This window comes from Syngnathoides biaculeatus, chromosome 9, assembly GCF_019802595.1.
Source record: "Syngnathoides biaculeatus isolate LvHL_M chromosome 9, ASM1980259v1, whole genome shotgun sequence".
Taxonomy (NCBI): domain Eukaryota; kingdom Metazoa; phylum Chordata; class Actinopteri; order Syngnathiformes; family Syngnathidae; genus Syngnathoides; species Syngnathoides biaculeatus.
In genome coordinates, this window is record NC_084648.1 from 19,737,960 (window position 1) to 19,761,067 (window position 23,108).

Consider the following 23,108-nt stretch of genomic DNA (forward strand, 5'->3'; position numbering starts at 1 on the left):
TACGTTTCTCACGGAAGAATTAATTTTTTTAAAAAACTGGCCAATATATGAACAGCTCTCCATGAAGCTGTGAAGTTCTGCGCAGCAAACAACTGCGGGCCCGTGGTGTATAGATTGACTGTAAGATTTATTGAAATCCATCTCATTAGCCATGCCGCTTATCCACACAAGGGTTGCAGGAAAGCCAGAACCTCATCCCGAAAGGTAGACTACACCCCGAACTGGTCGCCGGGCAGATCTGAGCGGGAATCGATCCCACGCTGCCCGCGCCAAAGTCCGGCGTGTGTACCACTACGCCATCAGTGACTCCCTTGTCGAGATCGGTGTTTACGCAAGCCCTTAGCATTTTATTTCGGTGGAGTTTAGCTCATAAGTGTAAATGAATGTTATTTTTAATTAATTAATTTATATATATATATATATATATATATAATAATTTTTTTTTTAAATTAAAAATAAGTAATAAAATTAATATCATCACCTTTTTTTTTTTTTTTTTTTTGCACGTGACTTAAATCCTGTCATTTGAAAAGCCCAAAGCATCATTTTTATTGGCAATTGAACCCACCCACCCGCTCATCCTCACAAGGATGAGAAAAACCACGTTCACTGATGGGGAATCGACCCCTCGCTCAGGTCAGCCGCGCCATTGGGGACTCCGAGCAATTCCAGAAGCGTCTTCACGCCGTTTTGACTGCTGAGCAGCTCGTCCAAAAGTTTCGTGTACTCCGGGTCGGCTTGACTGAGCGTGGAGGTCAGGTCGGTTGAAGTTGATCCATCGGAACAAAAACCTGGCGAATGACACTTTGTTTGTTTTAGAAAAGTACAAATGAAAAGAATGGAATATGATTTAAAAGCAAAAAGTAGGAGCAGATTGAAAGCCCTCGCGATACCATGTGACCCCGTTTTTTTTTTTTTTGTGTGGGTTTCGAACTTTTGACAGATTTAACATTGGGCGGCTTCAGTGTTGGGAAGCACGAAGGCGACCGGGGAAGGAAATGAAGAGAATAAAGAGAAAGGAGCAGAAGGTCACCCAGTGAAGATGCAGAAAGGCCTAATAGTGGTTAGCGCCACCGACAGTACGCTGCAGCATTTGCCGGTGAGGTTTGTCGAAGCGTCCCGGTGGCGAGCGCTGAGGCTCGGACGCGGTCGTTCGTCGCGGACGGTCCGCGATGAGCGCACGAGTCAGTAAATTCAAAGTGATTGGTTGGCTAGCCCGTCTTTGTGGGCGCGGCCTCGCCAAAGGTCGACCGTCCTGACCTTTGTCTGCGTCCAGGATGGTGGGCGACGGCAAGCCCAGACATTCCGCCTGCCTCTTGAATTCGTCCATCTCGCCGCTTTCCACCTTGGCTCTCCTGGCTGGCGGGTTGGGGGGGGGACACGAGCAAAAAGTCACATTTCGATTTCGTCACCCGTCCTCGTGTACGATTTGTCGCTTTTCCTGCGGCGAAACAAACTCGTCGCCCGTCAGGTGGAATTTTTTGACAAATGGGCGGTGAAGTCAGAGCCTTTCTACAAATACGTGAAGACGGCTCACCAAAATCATGAAACTGCTCTATCGGGGTACAATCAAAACAAAGCACGTTGTATCGCGTACAACCATCCATTTTCTTTGCCGCTTATCCTCACAAGGGTCGCTGGACTGCTGGAGCCAATCCCAGCTGCAAATCGGGCAGGAGGCGGGGCGCACCCTGAACCGGTCGCCGGCCAATCGCAGGGCACATCGAGACAAACAGCCGCACTCACAATCACACCCTTGGGACAATTTTAGAGTGTCCAATTAATGTCGCATGTTTTGGGGATGCGGGAGGAAACCGGAGCGTCCACCCCGGAGAAAAGGGGAGAACACGCAAACTCCACGCATGTGGGTCCGGGATTGAACCCGGGACTTCAGAACTGTGAGGCCAACGCTTTATCAGCTGATCCGCCGTGCCGCTGTAAAGTCTATATGATTATTAGAACTGAATGAGGAGGAAAGAAAGAAAGAGAGAGAGATCAGCTGGTAAAGCATTGGCCTCACAGTTCTGAGGGCCCGGGTTCGAACCCGCCTGTGTGGCGAGATAGATAGATAGTAGATAGATAGATAGATAGATAGATAGATAGATAGATAGATGATAGATAGATAGATAGATAGATAGATAGATAGATAGATAGATAGATAGATAGATAGATAGATAGATAGATAGATGATAGATAGATAGATAGATAGATAGATTTTCTCGTGGCTTTTCTCCGGGCACTCCGGTTTCCTCCCACATTAATCGGACACTCTCAATTGTCCCTTGGTGTGATGGTGAGTGCGGCTGTTTGTCTCCATGTGCCCTGCGATTGGCCGGCGACCGGTTCAGGGTGTACCCCGCCTCCTGCTCGTTGACAGCTGGGATAGGCTCCCCCGCAACCCTCGTGAGGATAAGCAGCAAAGAAGATGGATGAATGCATAGAGAGAGAGTGGCTGCTCTCGCTAATGCCAAATACCCAGAACTGAAGCTCAGGTGCATTTTGTTGTCTGTATTGTTGGGACTCAAATTTGGAACGGCACCAAAAGTTCTCGGTTTGGTCCCCATCGGGCCCGAGCCAAGCAAAGAGACGAGTCTTACTCAGGAGCTGCATGCCCCGGTACACGTTTCCTGCAAAGGTGTAATTGGACAGAAGAAGGATGCAGTCGGGGCAGCTGGTGGTCACGAGAACCTCGGTCGCAGAAACGGGACCCTCTAAAGCAAACACACAAAAGAGACAAAATTTGTTTGCACATTTTTGTCGGCGCAAAGTCCAAAACCACAAACGGGAGGAAGGCGGACGGGCGCCAACGTCAACAGCTCACCCATGCGGAGAGTGTCGTTGACCAAGGTCAGCTTCGACGTCAGGCTGTAGCAGCGGCCGAACCTTTTTCAAAAAGTACAAAGTTGTTCCTCGTGAAACACGTCGGCGGGGTCGAGTCTGTGGCCAAAAGCCAAACGGCAGCCGTACATTTTTTGAACTTGAAACACAAAGAAGGAGTCGCTGTCCTTGGCCGGGTAGACCTTCACCCACACGTTGTCCACAAACATCTTGGTGATCAATTTGGATCCCGGCATGTCGGTACTTTCCGCCGCGTACGTCCACACGCCCAAGAACTGGCGACAGGCGGCAGGAGCGTTACTCGCGCGCGACGCCTCACGCGAGGTCGGCGTCTGACCTGGTCTCGTCCTCCGATTTGCACCCGCCGGGTCAGCGCGTCGCAGTCGGTCACGGGAGCCGAGAGGCCCGCGGGCAGGAGCGCCGCGGCGAGGATTAAGAAGAACATCGCGGCTCGTCACGTCCGTCTTCGCGAAGGTTCCCGGTGCTGATCTGGTCGGAACGATGAGTCCACGCCGTTCTCGGCTCGATGGAGCGCGCGTATCAAAGTTCGAGCGTTTGTTTGCACGTTTTGTTTGCATTTTTCACGTGTAGAGGGTGGTTTTGGCAGCGGTGGGCCCGAGTCCTGGTACCTGGACCTTCTACCACTGGTACTGTATTGCATTAGCAAAAAAAAAAAAAAAAAATTCATCACTGTGGGAACTACAGAGGAATAAAGTTCTTGAGCCCACACAATGAAGTTATGGGGAACGGTAGCGGAGGCTAGACTCAGGACAGAAGTCAGTATCTGCGAGCAACGGTATGGTTTCAGGCCGAGAAAGATTATTTGTACAGAGAAGGTCATCAAGGAGCTACATTTTGTCTTGTCTCTGACCCAAAGAAAGCCTGCGACCGAGTACCAAGAGAGGAACACTGTGGTACTGCACGCGCAGGTCTTTTAGGATTGTACGCGACAGGTATGAGGGCAGCAGAACCGCAGTGAGATGTGCCGTTGGTGTGTCCGAAAAATTTCAATTGGAGGTGGGAGCGCATCAGGGATCCCCCTTGAGCCCCTCCCGGTGTCAGAGAGGAGGGTGCTCGGATGGAAAAAGGAAGACGGGACAAGCCGAAAGAAAAAGAAGAAGAAGCAGTGCAGAGTTCGTGACATGCGACCCTTCTGCGTGTACTAAAAATAGCACCTGAGTTTTCCAAAACCTGATCTCAGCAGTACTCAAGAAGGGAAAAGACGCGAGTGTCGATTTTTTTTGTCAGCGAACTTTAATGGCGACACACTACACTACTTGCGGCAGATTTCATTTGGAGCGCAAAATCGTCGATCAGTTGACAAACATGTCGAAAATGTTGTCCAGCAGCCTCGCGAGCCGCTGCCCCATCTTGGCCTCCAACAAGGAGTTGAAGGCGGCGATCCCGTCCGTCGTCGCGATGTCGTCCGGGCACGGCTCTGCGCAGGCACACGGAGGAGCTAGCGTGAGCCGACGCCGCGCGAATGCGGAAGCGAGCCGACGCTCCCCACCGTGGATCGGCTCCATCATGAGCGGGGAGGGCATGCGGAGGCACTTGGCTTGCATCTTCAGCGTCTCCACGTCAGCGGCCGAGACGTTCCGTCGCCTGCCTGCGGATCGAGCCGGCGGCTTTCAGACGAGAAGCCGCCCGTTGGGCCGCGAGCAACTAAACAGAACTCAACCAACCGATCGGGCAACAAACAAGCAGAACTCAACTAAACTATTGACCTCAACGATAGTCTGCCTGTCGTGAGCAAGAATGGACCACGGCCAAGAGGGGCGTGGCCTGGCCTGGCCACCGCTTTGGGCGGTCTCATCTCTGATACATGTCAACGGTCTCAAGCTGTTTCGCATGAGGCACCAAGACCAAGACCAAGTATTTAAGTTGGAGTTCGTTGCCTTGAGTTAGTGAGTTGCCTTCACTGCCAGCAGGAATCGGGAACCGGGAGAAAGTGTAGCGTGAGTTATCCTCGTCACAGCGATTCGGTTTAGTCCCGTCTTAGTTCATGTTTCCAGGTTTGGCTCCTAGTCATCAGACCTCGCTTCATGTTTTTGGATTTTTGCTTGTAGCCTAGCATTGTTGTGCCTCTGCCTCACATTTCTCGGACTGCTTACACCGTGTGTGACCTCAGCTTTGAATAAAACTACGCCTAACATCGTGCCCTCGTCTCGGAGTCCTGCATTTGGGTCCGGCCCCGCAAGTACGTAGCAATTATGCAATAGTCGAAAGGCGAAAAAGCTTGTTAAAGCGGACAACAGTCACTCCTCCAACGAGCAACTGAGTAATAATCAATTGGGCGAGAAACAAGCTGCTGGGAATGTCAAAAAGCAAAACCATAAAAACATCCAAGCAAACTGGGAACCTAGTGACAATTGACCTGGACAAAAATTACCCAAGCAACAAGTCAAGTCGAGGTCAGAAGTTGAACCGAGCCAATTGGACTCTTCTTGTTTGCTGAAGACATTTCACCTCGCATCCAAAACTCGGCGATGTTGTTTGCGCGGCGGAGCGCCGGGACGATAGCGACGACCTTTGCACTCGAGAGACGATGCGGCTGCCGCGCGGGACCGTCATCCGGACCAGAATCCGAATGCACGACTCGAGAATAACAAACACTGCTAAGAGAACATAGAACATAGAACAGCGTCCTGACATCTTTACGCCCTCAAAGATCAGCAAAAGCAACAATCGAGTCATCACCAAGCCGGAAACCGGCCAGGCTGGACCACAGCCAAGGGGTTTTGGTCCTTGGCATTCGCCAGTTCTTCGTGTCCCGAGTTAGCGAATTGCATTCACTGACAGTAGGAATGAATCTCCACCACTGAAAACAGTGTAGCGTTGAGCTATCCTCGTCAGAGTGTTTCTGTGCCGCCTTGGTTTCGTCCCGTCTTCGTTGATGTTTCATCGTCAAGTCCTAGTTCATAGTTTGTCTCCTGGTCATCAGAACTCGGTGAATCCCGTTTGGATCCTGCCAAGCCTAGCGTGTCTGTCCCCCCGCCTTCCCGGACTGCTTACACCGTGTACGACCTCAGCTTTGAATAAAACTGCGCCTCACGTCCCGGAGTCCTGCATTTGGGCTCCAACCCCCGCACCATCAAACAAGTCCCGTTCAACCAACCAAAGATTTTCCGTCCTAGTAAGCGAGTGTCACGTGCGCCTTACTGAAGAGCAGAAGACTCCGAAAAGAGTCCCGGCTGGATTTGACTTCCTCGTAGACCACCAGACAGTCCGAGCAGTCCGTCTGCAGGTAGACTTCCTTCAGGTAGAAAGGCCGCTCTGGTGACACACACAGACAAGCGCGGGGAAATCCTCCGAGGTGGGACCGGCCCGAACCCCCAAGCGGATCCTTCCTCGCGGCCGCTCACCGATCAACATGGTGCTGTTCTTCACGGTCACGTTGTACCTCATGCCGGAACACTCGCCGTAGCTGAAACATTTGAAAAATACAATCGAATTTCAGCTCGTTGCCACCGCGGTCGGCGTCGACGTTTCTTTACATCCTCTGCGCCTGGAAGATGGTGAGGACGTCGCCCACGGGGGCGGCGCCGATGTCCAGCCGGACGCTGTCGAGCAGGCGCCCCAGGGACCGACTCCCGGGGAGGTCCGAGCTCCCCCCGACGTACAGCCAGCGCCCCAAAATCTGCGTGCAGGTTGACATTTCAAACAAATCATCAACGTCCATTATTATTATGATTATTTTTTTTTTTTTTGTGGGGGTGGGGGGGGGGCAGAATAGTTTGCATCCCCTTTATTATGTCACGCAGACAACGGAGCAGTGATAATAGTTATCGCCACAAAACTGAGAATCTTCATCTTCATAATGGCAGAAAACGTTCATTCGGATTTTGTATGATTTTGGCCTTCATTTCACTGGTGTCAAACACCAGGAAGGAGGGCCAGATCTGCCCTGCCAACTCGTCATTTTATGAGCCAGTAAAGCATCAATCCATCCATCCATCCATCCATTTTCTTAGCCGCTTATCCTCGCAAGGGTCGCAGGGAGCACTGGAGCCTATCCCAGTTGTCAACGGGCAGGAGGCGGGGCACACCCTGAACTGGTCGCCAGCCAATCACAGGGCAACATCGAGACAGACAACAGTCGCACTCACAATCACAGCTAGGGGCAATTTCGAGTGTCCGATTAATTTTGCATGCTTTTGGGATGCGGGAAGAAACCCACGCAGGCACCGGGGGAACATGTCAATATGCCGGATTTGGCCCCCGGGCCTTGACTTTGACACCTGCGACGTAAACCATTTAGTACTTTAGATTGGAGAACAGATGGATAGACACGAGCACCCATCCATACATCCATCCATCCATTTTCTGAGCCGCATATCCTCACAAGGGTCGCAAGGGGAGTGCTGGAGCCTATCCCGGGAGGTGGGGTACACCCTGAACTGGTCGCCAGCCAATCGCAGGGCACATGGAGACAAACAGCCGCACACACAATCACACCTACGGGCAATTTAGAGTCTCCAATGAATGTTGCGTGTTTTGGGGATGTGGGAGGAAACCGCAGCGCCCGGAGAAAACCCACGCAGGCACACAGGCGGGGCCGGGATTGAACCCGGATCCTCAGGACCGTGAGGCCGACGTTTCTCCCGCCGTGAATTTCACGTTTCTTACGAATTAGATTTGATCTTTGGGATTAGAAGTCATGGAAAATGTCCGTCCAGCCGTTCATTTTCGGGGTCGGCGGGATGATGGAAAATCGCGTCAAACAAATATTTTCGTAAACAACTAATTTACGTTAACAAGGGATTTTGTAAAAATTAATGCACGTAAAACCAGTTATGAAAATCTATTTAGTAAGAAATATAGAAGAAGTAGACACCCTTAGCTTTAGTGGGCCACATTCAATCATTTTTATCCCACTGTTGTATCCGAAAATATTTGCCTGCTATTGTTTTCCAGGACTTGAATTAAAATGTCATCTCTTGTGAAAAAAAATCAGACGAATGAAATTCAGGGGCAATTGTATAATAATAGAAATATTGCAGTATACATTTGCAGTCCGGTAAATGGTTTCCAGTCTCCGGTCGTCTGATTAAAGCTCAATTCTGACCAGTTTGACGTCACGCCGTCAACCGCGTACCGGACCAGGAAGCGTGCCAGGAGCGACCCGAGATTGAATCAATGGACGCCCGACGGGCAGGCTTGCACTCACTTGCTCGTTGCTGACGCTTATAGGCCTCAGCAGCGTCTCACAGCTCATCGGCGCAGCGGCGCACCGCACGGAGACCAGGACCAGCGAAAGAACCGCCGCGGCGACGACGCTCTTCATCTTCGCGTCTGACGGCTCGGGAAAAATGAGTCGGCGGACGGTAGACGGGTTTTGTCTTTGGATGGGCGGGGTTGAACTTTGACCCGTGTGAGGAATGGAAGGAATCTGGATCTAATTGACATTTTACAGAGCAGCTTTGTTGAGGCGATTATCCCCATAAAGTGGATAAACCCGGATCAAGTCGCAGAGAAGTTTGATACGACCAAGTGAAGACTGACCGACTCGCAAAAAGGTCCTTGCGGGTTCTGGTCTCAAATGTCCCTCGTCGGTCCCGTTGGACCGCAGCGGCGGTGCGGAACCCGCGGCCCGACGTGCGACAATCTCGGAGGAACGTAGAAAAGCAAAAACGTTCAAGTCACAAAATCTCACGTTCGAATACTTTTGCTGCCATCGATGTGTTTGTTTGGTACGAATCTTTGCGATTTCTTTTTCCATCCATCCATTTTCTCCATCGCTTATCCTCACGAGGGTCGCGAGGAGCAGAGGTAGATTTGAAAACATTGTTGTACACAAACACAACATTTTCTTCACTGGCTTATCCTCACAAGTCGCGGGGTGTGCTGGAGCCTATCCCGGTTGTCGACGGGCGGGAGGCAGGGTGCACCCTGAACCGGTCGCCAGCCAACCGCAGGGCACATGGAGACAAACAGCCGCACGCACTCACAATCACACCTATGGGCAATTTAGAGTGTACAATTAATGTTGCATGTTCTTGGGATGCGGGAGGAGACCGACCGGAGTGCCCACCCGGAGAAAACCCACGCAGGGACGTGGAGAACACGCAAACTCCGCACAGGCGGGTTCGGGTTTGAACCCGGGACTTCAGAACCGCGAGGCCAACGTTTTTCCCGCTGATTCACCGTGCCGCCGATTTCTTTTTAAAAACTGAAATTGTTGCGGATAGGGGAAAAAAAATTGCGCAAACGACTAACTGGACTTTAAAATCGGTCCCAACGATGAGACATGCAGGCCATAAGTTCTGTATGAAAAAAAGATATATAAGAGGAGGTATACGCTGATGTGTATATAGAGATGGCAAATGTATCTGTACTGCGCATTTCATAAACAAGGTATGCTTTACATGATTAAAAGCGTTTGAATACAAAGAAATATAACTTTTTAAAAAAGGGAAAAGATTTACATGATATTTAATATATAAGGACTTGCGCCAAAAGACAAATTGTTTTGTTTTTGTGAAGAAAAAGGAAGAGTGCTTCCTGTACCTACGCTCCTTGAAGGCAACATGAAATAAGGCAAAAGTCAATCATAAATTCAGCGCCACATCCATCCGTCCATTTTCATGGCCGCTTATCCCCACAAAGGTCGCAGGGAGTGCTGGAGCCTATCCCAGCGGTGATCGGGCAGGAGGCGGGGCACACCCTAAACTGGCCGCCAGCCAATCGCAGGGCACATGGAGACGTACAACCACACCCACAATCACACCTGGTGTCAACGTGAGTGCGACTGGTTCTTTGTTTCTGTGCGCCGTGCAATTGGCCCCAAAGGTAGCGAGAGGAGGCCCCCTTGTGGCCACTCCGAGGTATTGACTGCTTCGGATTATTGTCCAATCGGAAGAGCCATCCGCACCCAAGTTTCAACTTCCTGTCTGATGTCGCCTAAAAAATCTCCACGTAATGTTGTTTTTTTCATGATGCCGTCTGGTTCCTGCTGCAGGAAAACAGATCCACATGATGCTGTCGCAACCTCCACGCTTCACAGTTGGGATGGTGTTCTCGGGCGCTTCCAGTTGTAACCTTGGTCAATGCGGCCAAACAGCTCCACAGGACCCGTCTCCAGAAGTTCCCATCTTTGTCCTGGTCCCCCCCCCCCCCCCCCTCCCTCTTTAGGAGTACTGTCATGGCTTCATTCTCAGTGAGTGGCCTTTCAGCCCATGTCAGGTGCAGGACTCGTTTCACTGTGTATTTTTTTTTTCCAGCTTCATCCAGCACCTTCACAAGGTCTTTCGCTTTTGTTATGGGTTTCATTCGCATATCTCCGGGACGCAGAGCCCAACTCCTTCCTGAGCTGTGCGATGCCTGGACTTTCCCATGGTGTTTCTACAGATGAACACGGCACCAGCAAGCATCTGGAAATTGCACCCAAGGATGAGGCAGACCTGTGGAGCTCAGTGATTCGTTCTCGGATTTCCTTTGATTTTAAACAAGGACTCAGTGTTTGAAGTGTGGCCTTAAATACATCCGTCTATTAACTCAAACGTCGTCAGTTAACGTATCAAGAGCTTCCAAAGCAACGACGTCATCATCTGGGATTGCCCGTGTACTTTAAAGACACAGTACTTTGTGTATTTAAACCTATGACCGCAAAGAGAATGTAACATTCTTGCGGCATTGAACAAAATTAAAAGTATTTTAGTGATCCTGACTGACCTGGAAAAAAAGAAAGAGGGGTTTGATTTCAGACAGACAAAAAACGGAATGCATTTTTCTACTCTATGTAAAGTTGTGGCTTCAACTGTACATGAATTGATATGAAAGGCTTACTGTATACCATTGTTTTTTGTGTATTTGTATTATTTTTTGTTGTTGTTGAGATTATGGGCTCCAAGAAAGAAATCTCAGCCCTCTGTACGTACGTTCCACACAGACTGGGGATCAAAAATGAAAAGCATGCCAAAGAATAATACAGCTGCATTGGATGGTGCATTACATTTATAACCTGTTTACACTTTTCACTTACACTTCTTCATTCAGTGAAACATCAATTTTTAGCATTTATATGGATTAAAAGAATTTTGCAACGCTGAAACTACTTACTTGGAAAATTCTATTCATGTACAAAAAAGTGAGATTTTAAGCTTTCTACCCTGAGACTTGTAAGTGCTAAGACAATTTACAATTAATCCAAGAAGACAAGTTATCAAAACGTGTTTTTAATCGAAGTTGACAAACTCTGGAAATAATGGCTGTCCCCGAACACAACATGAATCACTGTGACGGACAAAGGAGAAAGGAAAGAAGGACCGCGTCGGGAGGACGAGGGGCAATGAGGTCATCCGGCGGCGGAGAGATACAAAATGGCTGCTCCTTCCCCGCCTCCTCCGCCGCAACCAAAGAAGCGACGGCGAGGCACGAAAACAGCGCCGAGCGGCGAGCGGAGATTGACGTCGAGAAAAGTGACAGGGCGCGTCCGTCACCGTGGCTTCCATTTTTCTCTCTCTCGTCTTTAGCGGGTTGGACAAACGGACGGACAGACGGAACGAAGGAAGGGGTGAGAGAGAGAGAGAGAGAGGAGGTGGCGCTCACTCCATGGCCTCCTGGTTCTCTTGGTCTGCGCCGATGTCCTCGCTGGCCTCTTTGCCCTCCTTGTTCCGCTTGTTTTTCTTGTGCTTGTGCCTTCGGTGGCTGTCGGCCTCCTCGCTGTCGTGCCGCCTCCTGCTGCTGCTGCTAATGAAGAGAGAAAGAAAAGGGACAAGGTGGAAAGCAGCAAAATAAGTGCAAAGCGAGCAGCGCCGTCGTGGGGGGGGGGGGGGGGGGGGTGAGCTTCGACGTACCTGCGAGACGACTTGTGGCGCCCCTCGTCTTTCTCCCGATGCCGCCTCTCCCGGTGTCGGTCCTCCTTCTCGCGGCTCGCTCGCTCGCGATGGCGGTCCGCATAACCGCGTTCCTGGTACTCGCGATAGCGATAACGCTCCTCCTCGCTGTCCCGAGACAAAGGCAAATATTTATTCGCGTAATTCCCGGCCACCGGAGCGCACCTGGTTATAAGTCTGGCCCGGTACATTTGGAAAGGAAATACCATTTGGTACATACATGGGCACTCGCGGCTGAGAAATTTACAAAGAAAGACGGTAAACAGAGTTGAATGCTAATGCTAGCGCTGCGCTAACAGGACCAGTAAAAAAAAAAACAACAAAAAAAACATACTGGTAAAAATCACTGAGACGCGGCAGCAACACGCTAGCGTAGCGCTAACGGGGCCGGGCCGGTAAAAGTCACTTCCTCGCCACATATATTCCACCGGCCTTTTCCACCCTAGTGCCCCCTTGTGGCCGTTAGGAAAAAAATTTCACAAATTAGCCGCATCACCGCATAAACCGCAGGGTTGAAAGCGTGTGGAAAAAAAGTCACGGCGTATAGGCCGGTGTGACGGTCTGAGCGGTCCCCCGTGCTGAAAAGTCTCCTTGTGATGAATGCGCAAGCGTTACTGACAGGGGCAGACACTTACTGGAAAAAATCTCCCGGTCTCATAGTTCCCCTTCTTCTACATAAAGGGAGCTAACATACGTTATAACCTAACCTTAAAACAAAAGTTGATTAAAAAAAAAAAAAAAAAAAAAAAAGCTATACACATATATGTACGTTCACTGTGTTCTTCTTTCCGAGACGTCCATGGCGGACATGAACACTCGCTGACAGGTTGTCAAATGGCAAATGTTGACGCATGGATGGGGATGTTTCAGACTGGCTGGAAATTTACAAAATAAAACGCATGCGCATTACTCACAAAGAGACTTTGCAGCACCGGCAGCGCTCAGACCGTCACACCGGAAATTACGGTACATGGGGAGGAGCCCTCAATATTTACTATCAAGTGCAATCAGTATTAAAAAAAAAGAAATAAAATGTAATGAAAATGCAAAATAAAGGAATGGGAGAGGTTGTCAGACTTGTTTTGAGCGTGGGTCACATCAGCTATGGTTGACTTCAGGCTTTGAACCCTTTTCAAGATGACTTTAGAGGGGGACCCCTATTTCTAAACAAAGACCTTCAGCAGCGTGTTTTGTTTCCGTGACAAACGTCTTTGGTCAGAAACTTGAAAATCAGCCATTGGATCATTTTCGCTGGGCGCTAATGTGTTGCAAAAATGAGTGCACGCCAATTAAAGCGTACGTCGCTCTCACCTGGTGTATCCGATGACCGAGGGGCTGTGATCTCGCTCTCGCTCCCGCTCCCGATCTCGCTCCCTCTCGCGCTCACGCTCGTGCGTCCTCTCTCGGGGACGCTCTCGCTCCTTGTCTCGCTTGTCGTCCCGACGGGAATAGTAGTCCCACGGTTTGGCGTTGTCCATCATCGGGGGCCAGGATGCAGGCACGCCTCCGGACATGGGGGGAGGGTAGGCCCCTGCGGACCGAGCTGGTTTAAAGGTCGACTACGAATGATGCAGAAAATGAGATTTCAAGTCGTCTACCTTGAGGGAAGGGGTACGGGGGGATAGAGCGTCCGTCGTAACCTCCACCGTGGCTGGAGAAAATGTGCAAGAGATGGAACACGGCGTCATTTTGTGCTAGCGCAAAACACAAAACAACAACCAAACAGGCAGCCAATCTTAGTACGTGACCTCACGTGACTAAAAAAGCGTAACTGCGATTGGCTGGCGGTTCGGTTCTGACCTGAAGTAACCCTGCGTGGTGGCACAGACGGTGGAATTTTAGACAGCGAATTGTAGCAATGCCATCACTTTACATTTCAAATTCAAATCCCGTTTTCTGTCGCATTTCAAATTCGCTAATTTACTTCCATACGCGCCAGCCTAAAGTAGTGACCTCGCGGTCAGTTCAGGTGGTCAATCAAACGAGACAAAAAAAAAAAAAAGCGCCTCAGATAATGGATGGATGGATGGATGGATGAAAACAAAGAAGGCAGAAAGAACAAACTTCTTCCTTCCCACCCAGCGTCGAAAGAAAGCACTGGTAAATTTGATGCGGGCACCAGCGTGAAACTGTTTGCTCATTTCAAACAATGCTGGTAAGAAAGTGAATGACCATAACTTGGACACCGTTTGCATAAAATCATTTCAAACGCAGTCCTCGAAAAAGAATCAGACCCGAGAATCGTTTGGAACTGGAATCGAGAAACCAGAAAGGCGAATCGCTCAAACTCAAATGATATTTTTTAACTTTCAACTACAAATTCTACAGTGAAGTTCTTTGCAAAATCATCTTTTAAATTAACTGACTCTTGTTATGTATTTTTAATGATTAAACAAAATCAAAGAACATTGAGGCAATATCTGACAAGAGGGTTTCACTCAATGCTTTTGAAAAACTGAGAGCGACTTCTTGGGTCCTCATTAATGTGAACAAAAGGCTACAAGTTTAAAGTGTACTTCTGAAGCCGCTCCGTCGTTCATATGACAGCTGCAAATAATGATTTTTCTAATAAATTCAACTGACTATTTATTTTTTGCTTTACACAAATTGACTATGTTCCAGTTCCTGGTTTTGTCTCTCACATTTCGGGAAAATAGGGAAAAATGTGGATTGTTTCCCATTAAAAAAAAAAAAAAAAAAAAAAGTTGCAAATGTAGCTGTTTTAATGAAAATCTGCTTTCATGAAGAACTAACGAAATCAGATTTTATACCTGGTATTTATGGTTTGACAGTTAAGCAGATGATGTCATGTGTTACCTGTCCATCGTGGGAATGATTGAAGGCGGGGGACCGCTAGGCAGAGGAGGAAACCCAGGCGGGGGGACGGTGATGGGCAACCCTGAGAGTGACGAAAACAAAAGGTCATTGGGGCTTCACGCGCCACACGCATCGGCGTGAAGATGACTGCTGGTGAAAAATAGCTTCAAACTCACGGGGCGGCGGGATGAGCGGGGGAGCCGAGCTGACGTTGGGCGGAGGCGGGAGGAAAGGGGGCGGGGGCACGTTCGGAGGCAGCGGTCCAGGGGGAAAGAAGGCGGGCATCTTCGCGGGGGCGGAATCGCCGTCTGATGTGGAACGTTCAGAGATGACCTGTACGACCCCCCCCACCCCCAAAAAAAAAAAAAAAAAAACGGATGACTTTGAAGTGTAAGAACGGTACACGTTGACGTTTGTGTGACGGGATGCATCACGAAAACCTGGATGTTATTGCCCTCGAGGTTGTGCCGGCGTCGCCCTTCCACCCTGCTGATGGTGGCGGTCCCTCCGCCGATCACATCGATGGTACCGCTCGTCTTCCTGCAAAGAGGACAAAAACACGCCATCACTCATCGAACTCACAGCGTGATGCCCCCCCCCCCCCCGCCTACAATTTTCTTAAAAAGACGTTATCAAACACATCAATGTGCAAAGATCATGACTCATTGGTCATTCTCAAAACATCAATTCATGCATTTTCTGCAAAGCGCGTCCCGTTAGCGTTACAATTGAGCTGGAGCCTTTTTCTGCTGACTTTGTGCAAGAGGCGGGGGGCACGCCTGAGACTTGTTGCCAACCAATTGGAGGGCACAGATAGAGGGGAAAAAATGCACTCACATTCATATTTAGAGAATTACTAAGCTAACATACACATTATGGGAATGTGGGAAGAAGCCAGGGTACTTAAGAGGAAAAAAAAAATACAAGCATGGTAGGAAGTGGAAACTCGTCACAGGAAGGCAAGAGCTGGGATTTGAACCGTGATGCTCTTGAATGGGAAGGGGGGGGGGGGGGGATTATCCTCATTTTCTACTTTGCGACTCTCACCTTGCGCCATTGCAACAACTGAGCAACAAGTCAAGACTGCATGAGGCCACAGCGGGATCCTCGCTCACAAGTTATTTTTCATTCATCTCTGGGACTTTTGGCTTCCAAATGAGGTTTTGTGACAACTATCAAACAAACACTTTTTTTTTTTTTTTTTTGGGGTGGTCACGAAAAACCCACCGGTCGGTTCCCTTTCTTTTTTTTTTTTTTTTTTCCACGATTTCCCAATTGGGACAAGGCCGTGCCCACTTACGTATAATAGGACATATCCGGGATTGGCAGGCCAGTCCACTGAGGGGTGGAGATCCTACCAGGGGTAAAGGAAATGAGAGTAACAGACGCCAACACACACATACAGGAAGATGTCTCGTTTCAGATGCATTATTTCCACTGTGAACACATCGCTTTCGCGTTTTACGCTTCTGATCTCCACCCTTTATGTCTCCTTTCCTCCAATCGGAAAACTAAAATAGGGCTTCTACCTCTCTGTTGTCACGGAGACGGAAAAGTCTGAAGAAGAATTCAAAGTATCCGGGTTACCTGGCGACCTGACTGCTGGAAGACTTGTACAGGCTGACCGGGGAGGTGAAGTCGGATTTGGAAGTGTGAACTGCCAGGCTGGGGATCTCTTTGTCGTTGCCTGTCCGCCCCTGTTGGACCTTGGAAGGAATTTTTTTTTTAGGCGAGCCAAACAGAAAACGCATTGGAATGAATCAAAAGGACACATTAAAAGAATGTGACATACAGTTACCCCCCCCCACCCCCCCTCCATCGCTGGGGTTACAGTTCAGACCACCCTTGCATGAGAGAGGAAAAAACAGATGTAGAGGGAGCGCGACATGGCGAGTATATATTACAGTATCACAGTCACCCACATTTGAAAAATGCACAGGTGTCGTCAGTCATGCCCGCAGATATGAAATTGCGGGTGTGATTAGGGATGGAATCTCAAGACCTTAAAGTAACTTACTGAGTTGTTACTCACGAGTATGTAGTTCTAACCTAATACCATAATCAAATTATTGACACTGCACAGACATTTTTAAAGCGGTCAATACACATTCAATTTCAAAACTAAATATTCATATAATCAAATCGTTTACTTCATCATGAGGTTTTGTTATGATCTAGCGTAATTTACGGTGGCATTTATTGTCAATCCATTGATGAAAGCTAGCAGCAGATGATCGATATCTTCCTAAATCAGTGATTTCCAACCTTTATATAGCCAAGGCACATATTTTAATGTTGAAATATCCCACGGCACACCAACAAAAGTAAATGTCAAATGCGAGTGACTGCAGTGCCACCAAAGTCTAATTTGAGAATGGGATGAAATGTAACCTTGGACAAAAGGAGAGCGGTGCTGACTTACGGTGATTTTACTCGTCGCCGAGCCTACGGCGGACACTTCCAGGCCCATGCGCAGTCGCTTCTGTTTTTCACAGTAAGCCTTCCATGTGTCTTCGTTAAAGCCGTAGTTGAAGTAGTCGGACAAATCCGCCCCTGCGCGTGCACACACGAGAGCACATCATCCTCCAATTAGTTTTCAATACTCCTTCCAACGTAAGACAAATTGGAATCATGTTTGGATGAGATATCAGACTTAGCCACTTTACAATTATCATTAGCAGACATTGGTTGCTGGACTCCAGTATGAAAACCTGATAATGGATCTTTCCGATCTGTCAATCAGATGGCCGCATTGTCTTAACCCCTGGCTTGACACCCCCCTGCCGCCATGTTGTGCCACAAGCAATGCTGGTTGCCAGTAGCGTGCGCTTGGAAAAGTTACTGTTACAAAGAAATTGGTCCTCAGATGCGCTTAGGAAATTTGCAATTCTGATGAAAGATATCCTGCTCGGTTGATTCATTTTCCAAAGCCTAAAACACGGTTGACGAAGTGTCTACGATGGATTAAGGCTCTCGGAAGACCGCGCGTACAACTAAATGTGGACAACATCAACAAACACAAGGCTGCGTGTTCAAAGGTAAGTGAGGGAGAAGTAACTTCTCTGAGTTTGATTTCATTATTATCAGTTCTTTATACATTGCAGGAGAACAACTTTCACTTTGTAAGTGTATCACTGACCTGCTGAATGAAGTGCGTAAATGTTTTATGCCGAAGAGTCGGGTCAGTGAGCCGTAAATCCGCCATGTCATGCAAGAGAAGTGTCTATCTATTTGTATCACATCGGACTTTTAATACAGAGCACTGGCTTCGATTACGAGCCAAGTCAAATGAATACACCCACTCGCTTATAAAGACTACAATAATATTACTCGTGATCTTTCCATGTCAAAAGTACTCACCCTGCTTTACATGCGCACTATTTTATCCTGTTGGATTTCAACATGAAGTTTGTGAGGCGTCAAACTTTTTTTTTTTTTTTTTTACATCGATCGCCAACGTTTCGCTGTAACTCTGACATTGCGTCCTGCTCTGTCCAAAATCTTAATTCCGTGTACATATCCTTGCGTGAAATAGTGGAGACCTCTCTGTAGAACTCTCTTGGACAAGTCTGACCCATTTGGCCTAAAACATAACCTAATATTCTACCCGACAGAGAATCGACCTCAAACATGTTCTGTTCAGTCGCCATTTTGGTAACTTGTGGGACATGGCTAAGGGGGCGGAACTTAAGATTGCTATCGGAAAGGTCCGTTCGACCCGGACTAGGACGACGGACAAGTGCACGCAAACGTACCCGGTTTCCTCCAGGGCTTCTCCTCAAATGACTCCATATCCACTTCCAGCACAGGGACGCCATTTATGTTACCAGGAGCATCGAGATCGACCCCTTTCACCTTCGTGGGAACTACAAAATGGACAAACAACAAAGTCACGTGGGTTACGTATGGCCCGGCGCGAACAATCTTGAGGTCGTCAGAGCTGGAAAAAGATAAGACACGCTTTAGAAAAAAGGGCTACCTTGTCCGTAAGGTCTGGAGCCAGGTGTTTTAATGTTGAGATTGACGGGTGGCGCACCGTACGGTCTAGAATTGGGGGAAAAAGGTCAAAAGTCTTTAGGCAGTATATTTGCATGACAATCATTTGTAAACATTTCAAAAGCATACGTGTATTGCGGGGCGCCGGTTTTAATGTCTCCAATGGTGACGCGGACGTCGTCGTCGTCGTCATCGCTGTCACTGTCGCTTTCTGCATCGTCGCCCATAGCGTCCTCGGTGGCCTGTGACTGAGAAGGGTGGTTTTTTTTTTCCATTTTTATGGACGACAATAACATCTGGATGTCCAACCATCACCGCCGCCAATCGGCATGCGAGTGGGCTACCTCGGACGCCACGCCGTTTCCTGTGGCGTGTTCACCACCTTCCTCAGTCGGGGCCTCAGCGGGAGCACTGAGGATGAAATGAAACAAATTCATATTTGAGAGACAGGAGAGACACTGCGTAGCCTACGCCGTTATTAACGCTTGAGGTCCTTGGTTTATGACGGTCCCAACATCTGCCAGGGTTTTCATCATAACAGCCGATTCACCACAACATATTATATATTAACAAATAAGTTATTGTGATTTTGAAGTCTCTTTCTTTCCAGATCTTCCCCATAACGCCGAGCCAACAGTTTTGAGCCGCGGCAAAATGGCCACACGCCGCCATCGCTGGGTGCTGCTCTTTGTGAGACGGCCATCCACAAATTGCATGTTATACCCACGTTAACCCGTCAGGAGGTGACAGCTGACCTTAAATTGTTAATAAAAAAAAAAAAAAAAAAAAGAGGGAGCAGATAAAAACACTTGAAACTACACAGTACTCAAGGGTTACACAGATACTTAGATTTGTACTTTTTCGAAATGTTTTTTTTAATTGGATGAGGACACTTAGCATAATAAATAATAGTGAACAAATGTACATCCTGACGTTCTGCCTCAGGCTCTGAAATGGGTCAATGAAATGCAGCAATAAAATGAAAGAAAAAAATGTTTATACCACCGCCAGGGAGACGTGATAATTGGCATAAACTGATGACTCCTGTCCACAGGCCTGGGTGTATTTTTGTTAAGAAACATTTCACCGGTAAATGAACCCAAGTAGTCGTGTAGGAGTGGGGAAATATTTGTCCTCAATGGCTAAATTTGATGTATTAATGGTGCAGTTGGGGCCAGTCATTCTTCGATGAGAAAGAAAATTTGTGCAATGTGAACAGGATCAGCAGTGTAACAATTTGGATAGATGGATAGTGAGTGGAATGCTTAAATTTGTAAATTAGTGAACCAACGAAGCTCCCATTGGTCCCGTTACCTGTCAGCACCAGTCGGTTTGACTGCTTCTTCCTCTTCTTTGCTCTCCGTTTCATCTGAAAACAAGTTAGCAGGTGCGTCAACCTCGAACCAACTCTGGCCTCCTAAACGTCACAGCTAAGGTTCAACGTTGGAAGCATACATGCACAAGTGAAGAGTTGCAGAAAGGGTGGTAAAAGCTCGTAAAAGGCGTCACGCGGCTAAATTCGAAGGGTCAAGCAAAGTCTGGTTAGCCAAGCCAAGCTAAGCTAAGTCGCGTCCGGCCTCATTGCCAAAAATCAGGGCACAGCTAGCTTTACTGGATGGTATTAATTTTTTTATTGTCACTTAAATGAACGCCCCCGCTCGACGCGAGGCCTTACGTTATAGGACAAAACAGATATAAAGTCATTTTTTTTCTACCTCCGTACAGCCATTCCTCCTCCTCGTCACCAGCGCTAGCATCGGTGGTGGCCGTTTTGTCCGCTTCGTCGCCGGCTGACATGCTTGCAAACCTTTAAAGCAGCTTCACTACGGCGACGGACGGTGAACGATTCTTCGGTGTGGAACTGCACGCATAAGATTTATTTATTTTATCTTTTAGTAAGGACGCAAGCGTGCGTGTGAGTGTGAAAATTAAGTTTTCATCGATTCATTTCCAACGTTGAGGAAACCGGAAGCGGTCGAAGGCGCTCTCGCTTGCAAAGGCTCAAACGACGACTTGCTGGATGAGTGCGTGTAAAAAAAAAAAAGACAGCGCCCCTAGCGGCTACTACGCGTTAACATCAAATTCATTTTTATATAAATACAGTAAGGACCACCAGTATCTCCCAATAAACTTGTAAATTGGCCCTTTACGAGTCCAAATAGTTTTGTTAAGTATTTGAGTATAGAATGAGGCGGCACAGTAGATGACCTCACAATTCTGAGCTCTCCGGTTGAAATCCCAGCCCTGCCTGTGTGTAGTTTGGGTGGTCTCTCTGTGCCTGCGTGGATTTTTCTCTGGGAATTCCAATTTAAAAAAAAACATGAACGGTAGGTTGATTGAAGACTAAATTGTCCGTAGGTGTTGTCTGTCTATATTTGCCCTGCAATTGACTGGGGACAAGTTCAGGGTGCTCGAAGATAGCTGGGATAGGCTCCTGCACAAAAAAAAAAATGAAAATTGGTTGAAGTATAAGCAATTTGTGACTTCATTTAAGTGTCCATGCGTTGCCTTCGATGAAAACGTCAGGGTCCCCAACATGGCCGCCAAAGGGGGGGCCGTCACTTAGCCGGCCTGCTACAGTGCGCTGTATTTAGCTTTCAATTTTTATTCATAACAAGGAAGTAGATGGTCACAACTGCACAATAATAGTAGTTTTGGCAGAAGATAAAGAATACATGCCTATGAATATTTTTTATTGTCTGTTTACTTGTGTTGCTGCACCATTTAGGTTTAAAAATCCATTATCTAAAGCACGGGTAACCAACGCGAATGGTAGCCCGCAAGGACCATATGAGGCGCCCGCGAGGTATGTTCTAAAATACAATCGGCCGAAAATTGTTCCGATTATTTGTGCTTTAAATTCTGACTCTGACTTGCTTACGTGAATTAATATTTTAAAATACCGGTAATGTCATTTACTACAATAAATTGAAACAAAAATATTTGATGTACGTGTAATGAACCGAGTCTGAAATTTGCCGCAAACGGGTCACGTCGCCCTTCGTACGATCGGTGATCGCGAAGTAGCCCTGAGCCCTGATTGAAAGTGTATGAATGTCCTCAGTGCACCTTTTTTGTTAACATAATACATTTTTTTTTTTTAATGCAGAATTTGAATCTGAATGCCGTTATGAAAGAAACATTTTTATTGTTCGATCATCAGCAAAAAAATGATCACACATTGCTGTATTTGCCGGAAAAAGAAGAAAACGAAGCGGAAACAGCTGAGTAGGAACGTGACGCCATCGCCGGTGTCAACAGTATTGGAATATATTGCAAGAACGACGATGAATTTTCCAATAATTCGAGCGATGAACACGTTTCTGAAGGGTCCCACCAAGACGGTGAAGAATACGAGCTTCATAAAGGCGTTAAAGGTTATCTTTTATTTATTTTCATAAATAAGGAATTTAATGAACGAAATCAGTTTAAAATGTCGCCACGTCAATATGAGAGCAATAGCTGGCGATAGGTAGCTTCATCAGAAATATAATTTCACGTGGTAAACTGATGCCATAACCATAACCAGTCGCACCATACCAGGTCGACCTGTAGTGACGTACGAGGCTCCGCCCCCCCAAACGCAGACACGGGGAAAGTAGGTCAAAGTTCACAGACTTGAATTCATAAACGCTGATATTTTTGGGTAAAAACATTGAAAATGTTATGGATTTGATGGTACAGTTGAACATATATTTTCATCTAAATAAGATGAAGTTTGAAATGAAGACTTTAGAAACACTTTAAGGGGTGATAACCCGCAACATTGATGCTACTTTCGCTAGCCACTTTGCATCGTGGGTTCGAGTTAACTTGTGTCCGGACATTTGGGACGCTCCGCATGATTTTAAGATTTCACGGTGAGCTAATACGGAGTCAAAATTGACCATCCGAATACTTAGGCTGCTGTTATATTTGCTCGTTTGTGTATACAATATAACTTGAGCAAGAACGCACACAATGTCTGTCTTAGCTGTATTTTGCCCTTCAAAATTAATAAAAAAAAAAATGAACACACCCTTCAGACTATAACTATCTCACCGATCCGCTGAATAACAAATTGCCGATTCCACTTTTTTTTTTTTTTTTTTTTTTTAAAGATGTTTTTCAACCTTTGACTTTGTTAACATCATCGGCGTTCCGTGAGCGTCGTCGGGCCTCGTCGACAATAAAGCGGTCTCGCGCGTCGGCCGCTGTGGTCGCGCCGTTCGCCAGAAGTCGCCCCGGTAATGCGAGACATGTTGCGTGTAATGCATTTACGGCTTGTGACCAGTTAAGAGGGGGCCACTTTAGCAAGGCACTAATTGACGCTGGAAATGTGTGGATTGTCTCGTTCCCTCCTTTTCTTTTCGCCACCACTTTAGCAATTAGCGCATCTTGGCTGCGGCGACGGTCCTGCACGCGCTTCCCATTCCCACACGTTTTAATGCCATGACAAACATAAAGGCAACATTAGCACACGGCGGTTGTCGTGCGCCGCGGTGGAATTCACTTAAATGTGCAATTCAGTGCGAATCTACGGCAGTTGAGCCCATGCGCATACACACAAAAAAAAAAAAAAAAAACGAGGGAGGGGCGAGGAAGGCCGCCCAGCTAAACTGATCACTGCTCAAATTACAT

General features: G+C 47.7%; 2 protein-coding genes across 6 annotated transcripts; both read right to left on the reverse strand.

The window, feature by feature from the left end:
• Positions 1 to 4,091: 4,091 nt before the first annotated feature.
• Positions 4,092 to 8,183, reverse strand: LOC133506566 (uncharacterized). Its single transcript, XM_061830828.1, has 6 exons — positions 8,009 to 8,183; positions 6,336 to 6,478; positions 6,204 to 6,265; positions 6,001 to 6,114; positions 4,349 to 4,447; positions 4,092 to 4,276 (listed from the first exon to the last, which is right to left on the reverse strand). Exons 1-6 carry the CDS (start codon positions 8,123 to 8,125, stop codon positions 4,152 to 4,154), a joined length of 660 nt encoding a protein of 219 aa, XP_061686812.1. The 5' UTR covers positions 8,126 to 8,183; the 3' UTR covers positions 4,092 to 4,151.
• A 2,625-nt stretch (positions 8,184 to 10,808) lies between these two features.
• On the reverse strand, positions 10,809 to 20,505 carry fip1l1b (FIP1 like 1b (S. cerevisiae)). Of its 5 annotated transcripts, none has more exons than XM_061830581.1 (17): positions 20,204 to 20,505; positions 19,803 to 19,857; positions 18,833 to 18,899; positions 18,618 to 18,736; positions 18,472 to 18,536; positions 18,248 to 18,358; positions 16,915 to 17,045; positions 16,080 to 16,198; positions 15,793 to 15,846; positions 14,933 to 15,032; positions 14,669 to 14,825; positions 14,493 to 14,574; positions 13,274 to 13,326; positions 12,987 to 13,206; positions 11,637 to 11,783; positions 11,389 to 11,526; positions 10,809 to 11,306 (listed from the first exon to the last, which is right to left on the reverse strand). In XM_061830581.1, the coding sequence occupies exons 1-17, from the start codon at positions 20,283 to 20,285 to the stop codon at positions 11,276 to 11,278; spliced, it is 1,731 nt and encodes a 576-aa protein (XP_061686565.1). In that variant the 5' UTR covers positions 20,286 to 20,505; the 3' UTR covers positions 10,809 to 11,275. The 5 variants fall into 5 exon arrangements, with proteins under 5 accessions (XP_061686565.1, XP_061686568.1, XP_061686564.1 ...); XM_061830580.1 differs by having other exon boundaries at positions 10,811 to 11,306; positions 11,389 to 11,529; positions 20,204 to 20,504; XM_061830584.1 differs by lacking the exon at positions 15,793 to 15,846 and having other exon boundaries at positions 10,810 to 11,306; positions 11,389 to 11,529; positions 20,204 to 20,504.
• Positions 20,506 to 23,108: the final 2,603 nt, after the last annotated feature.